At 32.0% G+C, this 19,690-nt stretch overlaps 3 protein-coding genes across 4 annotated transcripts; all 3 read right to left on the bottom strand.

Moving 5' to 3' along the window:
• Positions 1-12,455: 12,455 nt before the first annotated feature.
• On the bottom strand, positions 12,456-14,025 carry LOC121120434 (uncharacterized). 2 transcript variants are annotated; one of them, XM_040715302.1, is made up of 4 exons: positions 13,742-13,884; positions 13,407-13,681; positions 12,875-12,976; positions 12,456-12,810 (listed from the first exon to the last, which is right to left on the bottom strand). In XM_040715302.1, the coding sequence occupies exons 2-4, from the start codon at positions 13,509-13,511 to the stop codon at positions 12,622-12,624; spliced, it is 396 nt and encodes a 131-aa protein (XP_040571236.1). In that variant the 5' UTR covers positions 13,512-13,681; positions 13,742-13,884; the 3' UTR covers positions 12,456-12,621. The 2 variants fall into 2 exon arrangements, with proteins under 2 accessions (XP_040571236.1, XP_071745176.1); XM_071889075.1 differs by having other exon boundaries at positions 13,407-14,025.
• A 14-nt stretch (positions 14,026-14,039) lies between these two features.
• LOC121120423 (isopentenyl-diphosphate Delta-isomerase 1) lies at positions 14,040-14,807 on the bottom strand (the record flags this gene model as incomplete). Its single annotated transcript, XM_071889080.1, is given in 3 exon segments — positions 14,040-14,527; positions 14,595-14,642; positions 14,645-14,807. Coding segments are annotated over 3 exon segments (660 nt in total), but the record flags the coding sequence as incomplete, so codon positions are not given.
• A 266-nt stretch (positions 14,808-15,073) lies between these two features.
• LOC121120414 (EGF domain-specific O-linked N-acetylglucosamine transferase) lies at positions 15,074-18,428 on the bottom strand. The gene is given in 7 exon segments (XM_071889069.1): positions 15,074-15,816; positions 15,818-16,063; positions 16,066-16,760; positions 16,811-16,839; positions 16,908-17,008; positions 17,051-17,216; positions 18,278-18,428. Coding segments are annotated over 4 exon segments (1,563 nt in total). The 5' UTR covers positions 16,812-16,839; positions 16,908-17,008; positions 17,051-17,216; positions 18,278-18,428; the 3' UTR covers positions 15,074-15,195.
• Positions 18,429-19,690: the final 1,262 nt, after the last annotated feature.

Raw genomic sequence — 19,690 nt, 5'->3', positions numbered from 1 at the left:
CAGGCCTCAGACGTATCCTGACTTTGACTCATATCGGACTTGGAACATTGGGAATTTGACTCTGAAAAAGTATATGCTATATTCGTCTGAAGATCTATGTGCCATGGCATGGATGATGTATTACGTGTATGGCAAGAGGTCGATTTGTAGGTGAATAAATATTTGTATGTATATTAAGTGAATAAGAAGATAATTAAGATCTCAGAGCGGTGTAACGGACATTTCACTCATTATTTGTCCTTTATGGTATGATTACATAATAGTCAAGTGATATTTTTTTTTCTAAAGTTATAGATATCGTCTCCATGTATTTTTATCAAGTTGAATACCACCCCAGCTGTCCTATTCGTCTCATTTTAGACTTTCACTCTGAATCTCTTGTATCACACTCAACTCTGACAAGATAGCATAAGGGTTTTAGACTAATCCCGGAATCTTTAGACGAACTTAATTTCGGAAAAAGGGGATTCCACTACAACACAGTATATTATATTTGCATGAAGGAGTGTTCTAATAAATGTGCTTTGGTCTTCTAAGGATTTCTTTGTATTAAGTAAAGAAAAATCTCGTTATTGCCTCTACTCTCTATATATTTTAAAAGAGGCTTAAGTAGACATGTTAATGAATAAAACAAACCTTAGTCAGGAAGGTGATACCATTAGAGACAAATAACTAAAGTGGTACTGAAACTATCAATCAAACAACTACATATACTGAAATATTTATATATTTATGGAACATATATTTTAACAATAAAAGTTTAATATTTATAAATATAAGACATTAACTATTTATTCAAAAGTTTATTCAGCTAATTTTTTTATTCGCCTTTGGGCAGCTGGATCGTTTTCTACTCTGTATTTCCTTTTCTCATGTACATTGTCATACACAGAAGATACAAAGTTTTTGGCCATGTAATTAAAAGTTTTTAAAATTAAAAATACATTTTTAGCTAAGGCCCCCTTTATACGGAACATGTTTACTGTGTATGTGAAGAATGAAATCAATCCTCAATTATCCATCTACCTGCACCCCTCTCCAGAGCCTCCCTTCACGGCCCACTTTGAAAACTATAGTCTTACACAACCTTAGTTTTCGGGATACCTTAGGACACTACGTATGAGGTAACTGGGACCCTGTCTAATATAATTTCATGGGCCCGAATTTTCTAGCGACGTCCCTTGTTTTAAGTGCTTATTACCAAACTGAGCCTCTATAAAAAAGAACCGAGACCGAAACCGTTGAAATGAAAAAATCTTGGAAATTACAGTTGCTCCGGGTAGAACATGCTCAGCAATTAAGAGCAACAACGTTACCACTGAACGATGTCCCACTTCAACTAGGGAGAATTCTGCTAAACTGTCGCTATCGGCACTTCCAAAGACCAAATGGTCTTCTTGGTAACTTTATCGACATAATTAATTACATTAAATTGTATGATGCAATGGATCTAAAAATTCTAATAACTTTATCCTTCTATCCACGGATCGACTCCAAATCTTTCTTCTTCCTCCCCTCTCCAAAATAATCCCTAAGAGAAAAACTCGAAATCTAATCCACCTTCCATATATTTTTATGATCTTCCAAATTTATCTTTTCAAAAGACTTAAATGTAGACTCTTCCTAAAACAATTTCTGAAACTTTTTTTGTCTCTTTATACTAAAAAAGAGTTATTTAATATTTATAATACAATTATTACAAAAATATTTTGTCAAAATCCTCCTCTCTCACAGAAAAATCCAAGTCACCCGAGGATTTTTCTACAGACGCCCCTGATAGTTTCATCATTATATAATTTGGCCACCCACTTGCAAATACTTTTTCGGCTGGTATAGCCCTATTTCATTTTATTTTTTACCTTGTGTCATCATGATTCTTGGAATCGTTCTCCACACTCATTTCCAATAGAACTTGATGCTATTGGTACATATGTAGAAAGTTTTTAATACATTTTGTATTTGTTAGCTCATACCATTTTAATAAAAAAAGTTTTAGAAAATTATGTTAGGGTTAATTGGATCGATTTATATATATATGAAATGCATAAAGCTTTGTATTAACTTTATGAATATGAAATGAATACTCCCATTGCAGCACTAGGAAAAATGTCCGTGGGAAAATTGCCCGTAGAAGAGTGTTTTAGAGAAAATTGCAATGGAGGAAAATTGACAGACAAAAATTGCTTGGGAGAAAATTGCCCATGTTTTGTTCAAACTTCATAATGATTAATAAGACAACATAAATTCGTTTAGGGCATCTTAAAATATGGTTGATTGGTCCGGGAGTAGTGTGGCATTTCTATAAACCACCACCAATACATCCTCTAACTCCAAAAAATAGTTACAAGTCCTCGGGTTGGATGTAGAAGTCTTGGTAGTGTTAGAAACTATGTTTCACGGTATTAAGAAATTTTTGCTTTTTACTACAAAAGTTAATATTTGAAAATTAATTAAATTTTTTTGAAATCAAATTTGAAAAATTATCTTTCCCAAATTTTTTCACAAAAAAAATACTTTCTTTTTAATGGGTATGAGTTTTTTAAATTTAAAAAAAAAAAAAATCTTTTTTTTTTTGTTGGATCAAACACATTCCATAATTTGATGGATTATCTTCGTGCATCTCTTCGTATGTTGTTTTATCTTCCTTTTAAAGAATGTTGTAGAACGACAAGTAGCGAAAAAGTAATGCCAGAGCCATCTTATGGAGTGTATCAAATATGGAATACCGTCCTCGCTCTACGAAAGTGCCTCACGCTTTTTATCTTTAAAAAAAGTCAACAATATTTGTGTGCTGGAGTAACAAAGCCCATACCATTTTTTTTAATTAGCGACTGTGAGACATGCACCTTGTTGATTCGGCCAATGACAGTTGGTTTTTAACACTACCAAGACTTTCACCCCCAGCCTGAGGGCTTGAAAATATTTTTTGATATTGCAGGGATTCCTTGGATGAATAGGCAGTGGTTTAGGTAAGTCCCACTCTACTCCCGGGCCCATCCGAGGGAGGAGAGTATTCAACCTTATTTTGATAGCCCCTAAGCTATTTATCCCCCCTCCCTCCTTACCAATAATCTCGATCCATTACTTAGAAGATTGGATTGAATTTTAAAAAATGGCAAGGAAATTGTATTGCAATAACATTACTCCCACTTAGAGGTACTCCCTTCAGAGACGGAAAAACATAAACATTTTAGATATAATATTTAGTAAACTTACAATGTGATTTTAATCATCATGGAGTTTGAAGAAAATATGAGCAATTTTCTCTAGGGAAAATCTTCCACGGCAATTTTCCCAGGAGTAATTTACTTAGTATAGTAAATGGGGGTATTCATTTCATATTAATAAAGTTACAACACAGCTATATGCATTCCTATAATAACAAAAATTTCAAAAAAAAAAACAATTTAAATATTAGATATTTTGAAAAAATATTTCAAAAATAAATTTTTTTGGAAAAAAATTATAAAATCCATAGTTATTCAAAGAAAAAGAAAATAAATTTCTTGGAAAACAAATTTGAAAAATTAAATTAAATTTTTCAATTCAAAAATGAAAAATTATAATAAATTTTTTAGTAAAAAGCAAAAATTCATTCATTTTAGGGCGGCTTAAGCCCTTCTAGCCCACCCTTGTATATATACACTTTTGAATAAAAAAGTTTGCATTATCTGGTCTAGCTTTCTTTTTTCTCTGTGTTGCACTTTTTCGAGGAAAAACTGATTAAGAAAAAAATTAAGAATTTCAAAAATGTATTAAATTACTGACAAGTTATATAAAATACTATTTCAACTCGCTACAACTCCTATACATGGTATTCCTAAAATTAATTATATTGTCATAGTTCATTATACACACAAGATAGACCTGATAGCCCCTTAGTTCACGGATCGACTACATCTTCCTTCCCCATTATAAGAGACGAACTCACAATCTCTTTCACATAATGAGACCTTCCATCTATTATCAAAATGTACCGAATGGTCCAATTACTCGTAAGAGTTGAGATCCCTTTTCCCCCTACTCCAATAATAATATATAAATTATATCGGATCCCTAATTACTAAAAGGTTGTGAAGATAGAATTTCAAATCTGTAAATTCAATAATTGAGTTGGACTCCAATTTCAAGAGAAAAAGAGAAAAATTAACGTGTAGGCAAAATTGTAAACCATACATAATTTTGTATCACAGCTCCAATTCTCTTAGCTTATTTTCTTGAAATCAAAATTTTCTATTTTGAAATTGACAGTTTTTATTTTGAATTTGATTGTTCTCATTTTGATTATGATTATTTTATTTTGAATTTGACTTTTCTGATTTTGAATTAGAAAACATGTATGATCTAAAGTGACCAACTGTCCACGTGTTATTTTATTTTTATATCCTTTTCGACCCTGAGAATTAAAAAGAAGATTAAGCATTTCTTGTTTACATAGAAACAACACACATTTGTCATGACATCAATTAAAGTTTTCAAAATTTGGTTTTTATAGAGAGAAGACCGATTACAAAATGTTACCATATGATTATTTCTTATAAGAAAGAAACAGAGTTAGCCCTCGCCCCTCAAAAAATATTTATTAAACTATTCTACAAATTTTATTCAAATCCATGATCGGCATTGAGTTAATAATAATTTTCTTTTATGTCTAAATTTTTATGGAACATAAATATAATTTTCCAATATTATACCACTTCAAAGAATCTTTATTAAAAATTCTGAAAAGTAATAAATGATTTTTTTTTCCGCTTTAGTAGACCTTTATTCATTTTAAAGGAACAAGTTTCCCTTACATATCCGTGTTATTGAAAACGAATATTATGTTGTCATTTTTTGAAAGCCAAAATAATAAATTTTTATGTATAAATTTTCGGGTTATATGACTTATGTCACGTTAGTTAATTGGTCCGAAATAAATGTTGGCTTCATTAAAAATGAATACGGTCTTAGGGTAAAATATTATACAATGCCGGTATGTTTAAAAAAACAAAAATAAACGTAGACACCCTGACAATTTAAAGCATGTTTGGAAGGACAGCAGATTATATATTTCATTATCTTAGATGCAAGTAGCTATGAAATGCAAGAAATAAATACAAACCCCACTCCATATCTAGCATAAATATTCGCAGAAGTAAATCTAATGTCGATCCTTCAATTCTACTCCGAGTCCAACAAGGACTTACACTTATAACTCCAAAAACAAATTCTAAGAGTTACTCTTCGTCTTTCACGCAATAGGGATTATTTTATACTTATTGTTCTCTCTTCAAGAATAAAAGGATAATGATGATAGCTTAGGTAAATAAGAAAGTATATTCAGTTAGCAGTTACAAAAAGAGTGCGATCACCACGTTCATTTTTAGTTTTTTTCTTATAACATAACGGCTTATAGTATTATTTTAATTTATGTTTATAATTATTATTTATTTTATTAGGAGTAAACTTGTGTTTCTACTACATACAATTTTATCATTTGTGTGTGTGCTTATAAAAGAGAGAGTCACCCTGAGGATTTGTTGCGGAGTTGTAATTGTAAATCTTTGTTCAACTTGGAGTAAAATTGAGAATCGACATCGAATCACTCTTATACTGCCCTTATTTATTACATTCTCTGTAAAAATTGGTCATGACCAGAACGTTGTTAATTAGTTGAGCAAATGTTTTCAAATATATGTTCTCTGAGAAAAATATTATTTTCCTTTCAGAAAAGAAATTTATAGATATTTTATTAACTTTTTAACATTATCCGTATTAAGAAAAGACAAGGAATATACGATACAGAGTTCGTTATTCAAATTGTCAAGTGTAAGAATGTCCATTAAAAAAATCAAACGTTTTCAAATATTCTTCTCTCTAGAACCCATGTCCCACACACCAATTGTATGTGATAAATTATATCCAATCTATACAATGTACTATTCTCATAATAATTGTCTGTAATTGTAGGGTATTAAGAAACTAAGGAAAGAGGCGACAAACATATAAATGGGAAAAAAATATCACCTTAAATTCTGATTAGTTTAAAATATTTTACTCCGCTATTCTCATCTTTAGACTACTATTATTTTTAGGTATGGGATTTTTTTCTCAGAAACATTAGAGTTTAATTTTCCTGCACTCCTTCAACGTCCCAACCAATTAGTCTGAATATTATTTAATTCTACAAACTCTCTTTATTGTTATTACATTTTTTTATCAAGATTTAGTGAATAATCATTTCAATCGGCTAATCACCTCTTTCCCTAAAGTGTCTTTAGTCCAGTCCATTTTCAAGGCAAAGATGAGTATCTAGATGTCATTAAGGTCGACTATTTGAGTGATCACTTCTCCAATCACAGTCAACAAATGTTGGCCCTTGATTTGAAATGTTGTGTTCCTGATTGTTTTTACATCGAAAATCATAAAAATGACGATTATTTGATTCTTTGTAATATCAATTAACATTTATATTGTCGAATCTAAATTATAATTTAAAAGAGGTCATAAGACCAAATCTAATGCAATTGAAAATGAATTAATACTATATAGAGGAGAACCTTCCACAGTTAAAATAACATTAGTGCAGGAAAAATATTATAACTCTTTTTAAATTCTTATATATTTTTTTTTATTCTGAAAAATTTATCATAGAAAACATGATATTACCACAACGACCTATTAACGAAACAAAAAAGAAGAAAAAGCACACGCAACAACCATTTTTCCTTTTCTAATTTTTAAAGGTAGTTTTTATTACAAACTACTTAGCTGTATCAATAAGGCATGAGCGTTATTTACATATTATATTAGCTAGTTAAACAAAGTAACAGAGAGTAACACAGTCTTGGGGGGATACATCTCCTTGAATGATTATGCTAACAGGGGGTGCCCGCGTTGCAGGTTTGAAGAATTGAGGGGAATAGAAACAAGAAATGAAGGTCAAAGAAAATAAACAAATAGTGGGATGTAAAAAGAGTGACAAGAGAAGAGGGGAGACACACAGAGAAGGAGAAAGATATGGGAGGACAAAAAGGAAAAGGGGTCAAAAACAGCCTCCTAATAACTTTGGAGGCCCAAAAAAATATTATTCGAACATGCTTGGTTATTTTATACGTCTACTTGGTAAATTTTAGACCGATCTGTTAGACTGTTTTAGATTCCATTTGTGATAACATCAAAAAAAGACTTATAAATTATATATGTATAAAATAAAATAAGTAAGTTACTCACATAGAGGGCACTATGAACTTTTTTCTAACCATGTGGTATTTTTTTAAAACAACAGGCCATAGACTGTCGCACCACCTTGCAGATAATATTTTTTTTTTATTTTGCTCAAGCCATATTGTATTGCATGCAATCCATTTTTATTCTAATGTACTACTTTATATCGATTAATCGATATTTATTAGACCATTTTGATAGTATGTATGTACAAATGCTCATTTTCTCCGTGGAAAATAGATCATAAAATGATTTTATCTCCCTTTTAAATAATCCCAATCTATTGTAATAATCACTAAAAATGATTTTATGCTACTAAAAACAGAATTAATTACTATCTATTTATACTTAATATCACTTAAAGCCATACCACTTAATGTAGTAATATATTTATTTTAATAAGAAAAAATGGTGCCTTTTCATTTTAATTGCTGATTATTATTTTTTTTTTATTTTTTTTTTTTTTTTTTTTTTTGCAAGCAATAAAGGATTAAGGTCATTATTATCTATTTTTATACACAAACTTTATTACTTATATCTAATATAACTGTTAAATAAATTGATTCAAGAAAATTATAACCTAAAATATATTTACATGCATGAATGTAAGTATGTATATATTTAAGTGATAATGGGTCAATAGACCCAAAATAATGTGGAAACACACATTAAATAAATGTATGTATATTGAATAAATATGTTATTTAATTATATCCTATGCACAATTAGACATTAAAACGAGATTCATATAAAATTTAATGCTATTTACTTTTCGTTTTTGATTATTTCAAATCATAGCCAACTAAAATGGTCACTCAGAAGAGCGCAAAACATCTGCCTAGCATCAAATTTACTTATGTATCTCAATTTTTTCCAAGTTATGTTCAATAGTGCATTTTTTACGGTAATTTGTTACCTTGACCTCTCAAAAATTTAATGGCCTCTTATTGTACCATGTTTTATTAAAATCGATCCGTAATTTTTGGCATAATTCTGGTGTCTAACAAACAAACAGGGGCAAGAACATCTTCGGTGGAGGAAATAAAAAAAGGATTATTTAAGGGCTTCAAAACGATATAAGCAGTGATGTATAAAACATGTCCTGCTGGGCATAAAAAAATTTAAAATGATCGTAGTCCCCCTGATAATTTGAGGAATGTTTGGAAGAAGAACAGCTTGGCTATTATGACGTGTTATCAGATCAGCTGTGAGAAAAATGAATAAAACACAATTCTCAGTCCGTATATAGCAAGGACATAGGTATGTGCTGGTATTACATTTATGTAGATCCTCAATTCTACTCCTATTCCAGCAAGGACTTACACTTATAGCTCCCGAATGAACCCTCGTTGTTACTCTTCATCCGTCTTTCGTGAACACATGCAATAGTTGTAACTTATAACTAGAGATGGGATTTGTGTGAAAGAAGGTAGAAACGAGACTTATGGTACTACTGAATTGAGACCCATGTTAATATCAGCTGCTTTTCATATGATTTTAGGGGGAATTAATTACTGCTATAAGGACGAGAACTCTTCACATTTAAAATTGAATTAGAGCAGGAAAAATATTACATCATATTTAAAAGCACAGTATTTATTGTATTATGATTTTTTTTTTTAAACTCAATACCAAAGATACTCGAGAATTCTTCCTTCCACTTTAGAAGTCAACACCAAAAATACCTATTAAATAATTAACAAAAAAGAAGAGAAAGCACACGGAACATCCGTTTTTACTTTTCTAATCGTTGAACTTCGTTTTTTTCTTTACACATATCCCTTCTTTAGTTATAACATTTTGTGGGATGAGAGCCAATTTATCGTAACTCAAATATTTACTTTACAGAATTTAGCTTGGAAACTTCATTATTCGAGTATGAATTATAGTAAACAAAAAGTTTTTTGTATCCTCATTTTCTTTACAGGCAAATATTTCTTGGGATATTGCACCTAAAGCTTCAGCCAAAGAACGTAAAAACAGATTCTGTTAAGAAGCAAATCTTGATAGGTCCATTCATTCAAGCCCTACTTATTGCTCCTTAACGAAGGTAAAATCGATCCTTTGTGACGTCATTGAGCACTTTTTACTTTTTTTAATTAAATGTTGTTTTCCAATTTTTACAAAAAACGGATCTGAGACATTCAATCAACAGTCTAAAATTGCGAATAATTCAACGAATAAATTCGGTATCATGCAAGGATTCTAAATTGGTGCAGTTTGTCCAAATCATGTCATTACGGTACACCCTAGTATATACTTATGTTAGGGGTAATGTGCAAAATGTCCATCAGAGCGGCCGGTGTGGAAAAAAACCGGGGCAATTTATAAAATTCCAAAAGAGTGGTCATTTTACGTTCATTTACTTTGTCCAGATAAAATGATAATGAGTAATTTGATTAATAAACAATTCATTGCAAGTAATTTGATCATTAATGATTTGAGTAAGATACAATTTTGTTGCAAGCAATTTGATAATCTGTTTGCAGCCCGCCTAATGTTTAGGTGTGGCCCACTACTCATTCTAACTTCAATTAGTATTTTTTTAGCAATATTTTCGGAATATCATAAAAAAACGCGTAAACGCTTATAATACGTACAAACATTGAAAAATATTTTACGGTATCTCGTATTTGGGCTTTTTTTATATTTGGTCTAAAATTGAAATAAATTTGTATTTAATAGTTTTGTTTTATATAGCCAATTTTCAAGAAAGATTAACTTGATATGTTTTGCGGCCCATAAAAATAAATCAAGTGCCAATGAGGTTCATTATATTAAATGGTTAGACATTGTTGATATAGTGCATTTTCATTGAAATTTATATTGTATTTCGACAATCCAACTATAGTATGATAAGAAATTGTCACAAAAGACTCCATTTTATTTTCCAAAATATACCTTGGCTAACAGGTTGTGCAGGTGGTGAGTTTGTCCCTAATGTGGATCAAACTTATCTCCACCACTATCCTGAGTATCAAAGACCCCCTCGAATATATTATAATACACCCCAGCCCACGCTATCCTGAGTATCACGGAACCCTTCTAATATCCTATGATACACCCCGGCCCACGGGTCAAATAAGTGAACAACTGCTCCAAAAGGTGGTTCATAAACCAACGCCATTACTTCATTGAGCATTAAGGACCCCTTCTAATAGTCTATAATAGACATCGGCCCACAGGTTGTGTAAGTGAACTTGTGCATGGAAATCCCCATCACTCACAATCTCAGGAATCATGAGAGAGTAAATGGAGACATTCAAGACATTCTTATGATGTGGTAACGTGACAACAAGATAAGTAAGTTAACTGATGGACAGTGGTTTGTTCAGTATGCCAAGAATAACCCCTTTCACTCTGGTATTGGGCGAACATTATACCAAGCAATGTATGACCATGCGATTAAGGGCAGACTTGATGGCTTACATTTATCCAAAGACTATGATATAACCACAGAGTAGCATCTATCAGAGATTTGTAGAAATATAGAATATGAAAAACATTAAAACATCTCAATGTAAGAAAACAGTTTTAGCCTTACAAGGAGTAACTCCTCAGTGTGGAAGAATTCCCAGAGAAAAGGAAGTTACATTGAGACTGACTGCATCAATTCTGTTGGATGGAAATGAACTAAACTTTCAGTAGTGCCATTGCACAGACTCAAAACAAATAAGTTAATCTCCAAAAGGAAAAAAAAGGGACACCTCTGTAATAGCAAATGCCATAATAGCACAAACTTGCTGCAAAAAAAACAAAAAAAGTAAAAAGTAGTTTATTTGACATATTAAGTAATGTTGAAAAATATGATTTTTTGAAATTATTACATTTGATGTTAAAAAGTATATTTAGATATGTTTTTTGTTTGCGTCTATTTTCAAGAAACTAATAAAATTGATATGAAATATAAAACCATGTAGTTCGAATATATTAAATAGGAGCAACAATTCTAATGTAAATTTTTATTAGATCTGTACTTGTTGTGGTAGTCATTCTGATAAACCCACATTTTATCACGTTCATTCAAATTGCTCACCTTTCCGGCTTACATTTTAGTATTAAAAAACACTTGAACCCTGAAGTTGCAAAGGAGCCGCATGACGGTCATAAACTACAACCAAAGTTACACATACCTTTACAAATCCCACTATGTATAATAACAAAAAAAGTTCAATCGATTGAGTTGTGAGAATAATGAAGGTTTTTGATGCTCAATGAAGCAGTGGCGGTGGCTTTTGACCCACCTTTTCAACCAGCGATTCACTTGCCCAAACCATGGGCTAAGGTGTATTATAGCATATTACACGGGGTCCTTAATACTCAGGGAAGCGGTGTCAGTGGGTAATGATCCACCTATGTGTACAAGCAGTTCAGTTACATCACCCATGGGTGGGGTGTATTATAGGATATCAAAAGGGCCCCTTGATGCTCAAGGAAGCAGTGACGGCGGGTAATGAGGCATTTTTTGGACCAGTGATTTACTTGCACACCCCATGGGTCGGGGTGTGTTATAGGATATTAGAAGGGGTCCTTGTTACTCAGAATAATAATAGCGATAGGGTTTGATCCCCCTTAGGAACCAGCTGTTCACCTGCACACCTTTTAGCTGAGGTATATTATGCAAAAATAGAAATTGAGTCTCTTGTGACATTTTCTTATCATACAATTATTTGATTATGTAAATAGAATATAAATTTCAATTAAAATAAACTTGAGTATCAAATTGCTTGCAATGAAATTGTATAATAATCAAATCCTTAATGATTAAATTGCTTAACAATAAATTGTTTAATAATCAAATAACCCACAATCATTGCCCCATAAATGACCGATTTCGGCATTGCCTATAACAAACAGAGGTGAGCAGAAGTATTTACACTGTTTTTGTTTTAGATCAGAGCTCTTCTGGTTTTAGATGTACATTCTTATGACCGTGTTTTTTAATTACTGTTGTTGTTTCTAAGTAGCCTCAACAAATATAAAAAACATTTACTCCAACCTTTTTGCTCTCAGTCTTCAAAATGAAGGTCCAAGAGCAAAAATAAATAAAAAAATAAAATTATTGAACTTTATAAAGTGTAGTGTAAATACTTCTGCCAGCCTCTGTATATATGTCGAAAAAATTGAATTGTAAAACAAAAAATGATTTAAATTAAGCAATATCAGTCCATCCCTTGGTTTGTTAAAATCGAATCACTTAATGTAAATATTACATCATCTTATTCATTTGAAAGATCAGCAAATAATTATTACAAATAAAGTATATATTTGGGATTAAATATCCTAAATGGGCTTTGAAAGCATACAACTTAAGTATGTATGATAACTAACAGTAAGATTAATATATTTTTTTATTATTAACATAATTCCCTAAACGATAAATCTTCAAAAAAGATCACCCTAAAGTTGAATTTATGGGAGAAACAGGGGTTTACTTTTGGTCGATACATTTGATGACGAAGATTTAATCATATTCTCAATGATTTTAAATGAACTGATGGCTTTTGTGAGCTCTGGAGTTGCAGAACGTCTTCGATATGATGTAGCAATTATTTTTTCTTCAGTTTTTTGGACCCTAATCTCCTTCTTGTTGCCAGATTCCTACAATAAAAAAAGAACAATACTGTTAAATTCATTAAATATCATGAATTATAATATTAATTACCGGATACAAAGGAGGTCTTAATGATAAAAATGTAATTCCTTTACAATTTGCACATGGTTGAACATTTCTGGATGGGTATTCCTCTTGGTCCAATAAGTATTTCTGTGAAACAAGATTTAGATGAATTATTAAATAATTATAATTATTAAGCTTATATGCTTAATCATTTGCGCATTCTCTATAAAATTGAATTAATCAATTTTCAAAGTAATCAACAGTTTTTTAAACAAATCAAAAATGTTTGATATATTACCTGGTTCATCCTATTTTCGTACTCAAATTCATTTGGCAGATTATAATTTCAGTAAAATGTGACTTAAAAAAGATTTTCTTTCAAATAATGAATCAATTAAATTAGAGAAATTCGTTAAATTTGGCCTTGATTTTAATAAATTCATGGAATATTACAAAACTACTGAAATTAGGTAAAGTATTATATTAAGACATATGTATATTCACTGAGTACCATGAATAAATCCAAGAAACTGTATTGAACTAAATCATTATATCATTTCTTATCAAATATACGAACCTTTGAGTAGCGATTAGCTATTGAGGATGATGGAAACGCATATTTTCTTGTATTAGAGGATCCTGTATATGAGCTGAACGCAGAGGGATTATAACTTAGGTCCATATTTCAATAGGAACACACTTCAAATACAAGTTGCAATGAAGGTGATGAAGAGGCCACAAATAAAGAAATTCGAAGGTTTTAATTTAATTTATTTGGATAATAATCTATTAAAAAAGGTATACTCGGAATTTTTGTGACAGTTAATTCTCAGAAATAAGAGAGAAGCGCTTCTAAATATCAAAATGTTAATAATTATAGTATATAAATAAATTTATAGAATCGAACTAAACTTTAAAAATGATTCGTAATCATGGAATTGTGCCTGCTTCAAGGAGGATTAAGATATGTAATTACGTATATGATATTGACGTAATTTTTTTGATGTGTCAGCAAATACTTGTTATAGGTTAGAAAAATTGAAGCAGATAAATATAATATAAGAGTGCTCGATGTCGTCATAAGGGACTATATAATAAAATCATATTCTCAATCTTCTGAGAAATGTTTTTATATTTATCCCTTCTTATCTCCATGCTCGAACTAGAACGTTTAACTTTACATTAATAATGATGTTCCAATAGTCAAAAGTTATTCAACAATTATACAACCCGCGTCTTTATTGTGTATTTAATAAAACGAATGTATTTTATCTTTATCAACAAATGATTCTAAATTATCAATTGATTTCCACCATCTTGGAAGAAATTCTTTTGAAATAATCTCAAACCACGGGGTCAATGTTCCTTTTGAGGATTCTTCTTTTACAAAATCACTCAGATCTTCATACTTTAGATATAATACTTCATATACTTCTTCAGGATTTGGATTAATCACCACATTTCCCTTAAATATCATGATATAATCTAGCTCATTCTCGCCCCAGATTTTGCACTGAGAAGGAGCAGCATAAAGAATACGCGTGAGGAACTGTATCTTTTCTAATGGTAAACTCTCGGGTTGAATTCCTAATTCATTAAATACTCTTCTACGTGATGCAGTTTTGGCTCCAATAACTCCATTGCTCTCTCCAGGGACATCAAATAACGGATGTGAGCAACACGTATTTGTCCAGAAACCTGAATTAAAAAATAAGATTATATTGTAATTAAATACCTCAGATTCGATTTGTAAGAATTTGCAGACCTGGAAAAGTTATCTTTGTCTTACTCCGTCTCTGTAATAAAAGTTCATTTTTTCATTAAAAATGAACAGAGAAAATGCTCTGTGGAGAAGGGATTTACCCTTTGAATCAAGTTGATGGCATTTCCTTTTACTTGCCTTTCCAAGAATTGTATCTTTTTCATCTACCAAAATACAAAATTCTTTTAAAAGAACTTTTGAACGGGATCTATTTTGTTACGAAGAGCAACACATGATTGAAACTCCCTGCGGACCATTCTTCAACAATTCTATAAAGAATTTTTTTTAACAGTTAATATAAGTTGCATTTAGAATTTATGAATAAATACGGTATTTTTTTTATTTTTTAAATATGTTCATAAACATTAGATTCGAAATATCACAGTGTTACTAAGATTAGTGGTTGAATATTATGAGTATCATTCATCAGGGACTTACAAAATCTTAATTAGTTAAAAGTTAAAATAACTCAATCGGCCAATAAAAAAGATTATGTAATAATGAGTATCAATTATTGTATAAGGATATTTTCTGAGGTAAATTAAATCAAATATACAATAATTAAAAATAATAATATGAATTAGTAGTAAATGAAAAAAAAATATCACAGTTCATTTCTGGTTATTGTTACAATATCTTCATTATAACTCTTATTAAGTTTGCGAAAGGCAGTATGATTTTTAATGTAAATTGTTCCTTCTTCTACAAAAGACAAAAATTCGTCTGGATCAAAGGAATAATTTGTAAATTTTGCATGAGATCCTTTCATTGTTGGATGATGTCCTTGATCCTCTTTTTCCGTACTTTTGAGGGGCCCGATATGTTTTAATCCCCTTAATCTCGTTAAATCAAAGTAACATGATGGATCATCACAGTCCGAGAGTTCGAGTACTACAGCCCATTCGGGAAGGAAAAGCATATGGGATAAACCTGCACCATGAATACCAACGAGGATATCTGTATTCATTATTATGTCTAATTGATAAATATAATCTGTTTTAGGCGAGAATTCAGCCAAGTTAACTTTATACATTCCTTTTAGAGAGAGAATTTTCATCAATGCATCCACATTTAAAATACGACGATGTTTCGTTCGTCTTGATAGTATAGTAACCCTAATTTTCTCACCATCTGGCTCAGCAGCCCAAGGCAAATTGAGTCTTTTTGGAATAAATTCGGAAAATGCTTTAAATAGAGAGGATCCTCTACATCCATCTGTGATGGGGGGTATTATAAAACAGACCATAGACCATACGAGGTAGCAAAGGAAAGATGGCATTTTTAAAGCAAACCTTTTTGCCACCAAAGGTATTCAGATTCCAAAGAGGATATTTTGTGAAAGCCTGCCACACAGGCCCTAAGGAACTAAGATAGGGTTGATTTTCCCAAATGAGTACACGTACATCATCAGAATACATGTTAGGATTCCGATCTGAAGCATTGACGTGAAGAGAAGCATAGATGTTAAAAAAAAATCACAAAAATGATGGTAAATATTAACAGTAGCATCCAATTTAATTATCATTGTAGGAGTTTCAATGATTTCATCACACTCCAGCTCCTTGACTGATACAAAATTACGAAGTTCTGGGGCCCAAGATTGAAGCGAAGACATTAATTGTAATTGGGATTTAAGTAAAGATGAATCCAACTTGCATTGACCCCCAATCTCTCCCGGTTTCAAAACATTGATATCATAACGTAGAACTTGATTTCTTTTTTGGGGAATGGTTTTAAAATCAATGAAAATATTTTTTCCCCTACAAAAAGTTAATTTGTCAGAGCACTCAAGTCTGGAGTGTCCGGAGCTACAAATCCTTTTTATTGACTTACGAAATCCATCCACATATCCAAAATCCGCTTGTTTGAAAAAGTCTTTAGGATTTTCACAGTTTGAATAAATTGGATTTCGAAGGTGAGGACATTTCTGGGTTTCGTATCCCCAACACTCCTTGTCCTCTAGCTGAGGTTCGTAAGAACAGTCCAGATCATGAAATTGGTGCAAGAGAGGAGTGACATGCGAGGAAGGGATCCGGTATTTGTCTTCACATGATATTCCTACGGACAAATGATTCCAGGATCCACAATAAATGGAGAGAAGGAGAGCCAGAGTCGAGGGATTCAAGAAAGGGCACATACTCATCGCGGCTTCCAAAGAAATAACCTTCACTTTTCAAGTAGAAATAGATCGTGCAGTGCCTGAGTCAGTCATTACTTACTACTTAGTTATTCATAGTCGCCCATTGGTCTTCAGCATTCCAAGATTTCACATTTTAATATTAAATATACGGTATATTATTATATACCTTTACTTACGCAACTTCTTCCTTTTTTTTTCATTCCTTTGCATCCACCCAAGGAGTACCAGAGAAAAGGAGAGAGACAAATGAAAATAAATATAGAAACGCAGCAATTTACTAAAGATAAACCATATAAATCTATCAGTTTTTATAACCTACTTTTAAATTAAAACAATTTCATGTACAGTACATTTATTGGTTGGCTGGCTGGCTGGCATGATTGACTTTGCTATAGAGACTCAACCTAATTTATAGTATTCATTTTAGTACTTACGGTCTTTTTGTTGGATTTGAGATGCTGTATCGCTTAGCCAGGTTTGTAAACCTGTGTTTAGAAGGTCAAAATTATTATTAATTATTGTTTACAGTTCGTATTATGCTCTGTTCATTAATACTATCTGTTGCGTCTTGACGAAGGTAAGGAGGTTCCAATTCTTTAAACCAATAAATCCAGGATGACAGGGAGAGATGAGATGATGAAATGCGTGGAGGCGTAAAACACTTTTACAAGAACATATGTATTCTTATTAATACAAAACCCTACTCTAATTTATTTACAAAATACATTACTATTTATACAACGTAAAATGCAGTACTTTAATACATAAAAGAAAATACAAGAAGATAAGAACAAGGGGAAAGGAAATATGAAATACATTAAATCACCCCCCAAGCACCAAATCCATGACGGTGCTTACACAGGTTCCGCTCCATGAATAGCAGCTTATAGATCCGCTCCATCCATGTCCAGGCGCGGACAAACCATTCTTTCTTGTACAGCAAATTTTTATCTCCATAGAGGTGCCGTGCTCTCAGCACGCGCACCGGAGAAAGGAGGACAATACTCCTCATAGAGGTTTTAAAGACCCGAGCACCCTGCTCGTCCCTGGGAGACATAACCTTCACCCTTATAGAGGTTTTAGGGACACGAGCACCCTGCTCGTCCCTGGGAGACATAACCTTCACCCTTATAGAGGTTTTAGGGACACGAGCACCCTGCTCGTCCCTGGGAGACATATCGATCTTGCTCGATGTACCCTCATCCAACTCGGGATGATCGATAGGAGAGACCGTTGCACATCCATGATCCAATGATGTGAACGGGAGAGTAGGAACAGCAGAGGACAAAAATTGCGTATGACTAAATTCACTTTTAATTATGTAGTCCCTGACCCGGACACACACTTCACTTCTTGTAAGTGACCAAGGTTCTCTTCCTTCCACCACGAGGCCCAAACTGAGGCAAAGTCCATATTGCTCCGCCTTCCGCAGACGAACGAGCGCTCTCCCTATCGACGAAAAAGGGCTACCCAACTCCAACAGGGCTAGCTTCGCCGACGATCCCACAGCAGAGAGGTCACGTGATCCTGATCCCATCTTCGTCGCCAATGTTGCGTCTTGAAGAAGGTAAGGAGGTTCCAATTCTTTAAACCAATAAATCCCGGATGACCGGGAGAGCTGAAATGATGAAATGCATGGAGGAGTAAAACACTTTTACAAGAATATCTGTCTTCTTATTAATACAAAACCCTACTCTAATTTGTTTAAAAAATTCATGACAATTTATACTACGTAAAATGCAGTACTTTAATACATAAAAGAAAATACAAGAAGATAAGAACAAGGGGAAAGGAAATATGAAATACATTACACCATATCGTGTAAATAAACTGGGAATTTGCATTTAATCCATTAGTACTTTAAACATTAAATTTATCCATGAATATATACATATATATATATATATTGCTAACTACACTAAAATGATCTAGATCAGGAACCGGCAACCTTTTTCTCTAAAAGAGCTGGACCCGTTTACCCCGGAAAAGAAAACACTGAGATCCACAAATACTTTCTGACATTTAAAATGAAGCTAAAACTGTATATATGTTGTTTTCATTATTCTTTTTATTTTAACTTTACGATTCACTCTTAAAACTCTTCGAAAACTAATAAAAAAACGTAAAGTTAAAGATCTCTTCCAAATGAATTAAAAATTTGCAATTAAATTCTAATTATTTATGCAGCCAACATAAAACGCTATTAGCCCTCAACTTTTGGGCGTTTTGAGACGGTCATCGGAGCCTTGACCTGAATTTAAAGAAAAACAATAATTTACTGAAATGAAATGTTTCTGTTTACTGAACCCATCCCAGAGCCACAGAATCAGGATGAAAGAGCCACATGTAGCTCTGGTGTCGTGGGTTGCCAATCCCTGATCTAGATATTACTCTTTTTGTAGATATGAAGTCCTTTAAAAATTGATATTTGTAGCTTAATTTTTATATATATTTTTTTAATGCATAATTACATTTTACATTAAAGTAGTCCGGCAATATGAGTACAAAGTTTGAGACTTATAAATCAAGTTTTTATTTAAGGAAAATGCATTTCAAAACCAAAAAAAAAAGAGTTCTTATAAAATTATATCTAACTTGGACAAACATTTTTGTAATTTTTTTTTTCATGAAACTATATTTTATGTTACCTACTACTATAAGAGTAGTCAAGGAATATGTGTAATGGGTTAAGCTACGCAATATCATTTTTGATCATATTTTACAGTTGGATCAATATTTTTTTGACAATAAAGATTCTATGCACTTTTGAGAGGTGCCCTGACTGGAAAAAGTTTGAGAAACGCTGTTCAAAGGAATTGTAATATTTGCATTTCGAGAATCATCCTGTTTTTGGGTACAGTATATAAGTTTGCCCGTACGTTATACTTTCTCTTTCCAGCTCAAAATTGGAGATAGCGACAGCGGAAAGTTGAAATTCAATTATCGAAACCTTTTAATA

The sequence above is a fragment of the Lepeophtheirus salmonis genome, chromosome 1 (genome assembly GCF_016086655.4).
Source record: "Lepeophtheirus salmonis chromosome 1, UVic_Lsal_1.4, whole genome shotgun sequence".
In the NCBI taxonomy this organism is placed as follows: Eukaryota; Metazoa; Arthropoda; class Copepoda; order Siphonostomatoida; family Caligidae; genus Lepeophtheirus; species Lepeophtheirus salmonis.
Note: the sequence above shows the minus strand (reverse complement) of the source record. Positions and strands in the feature narration are given on the sequence as shown.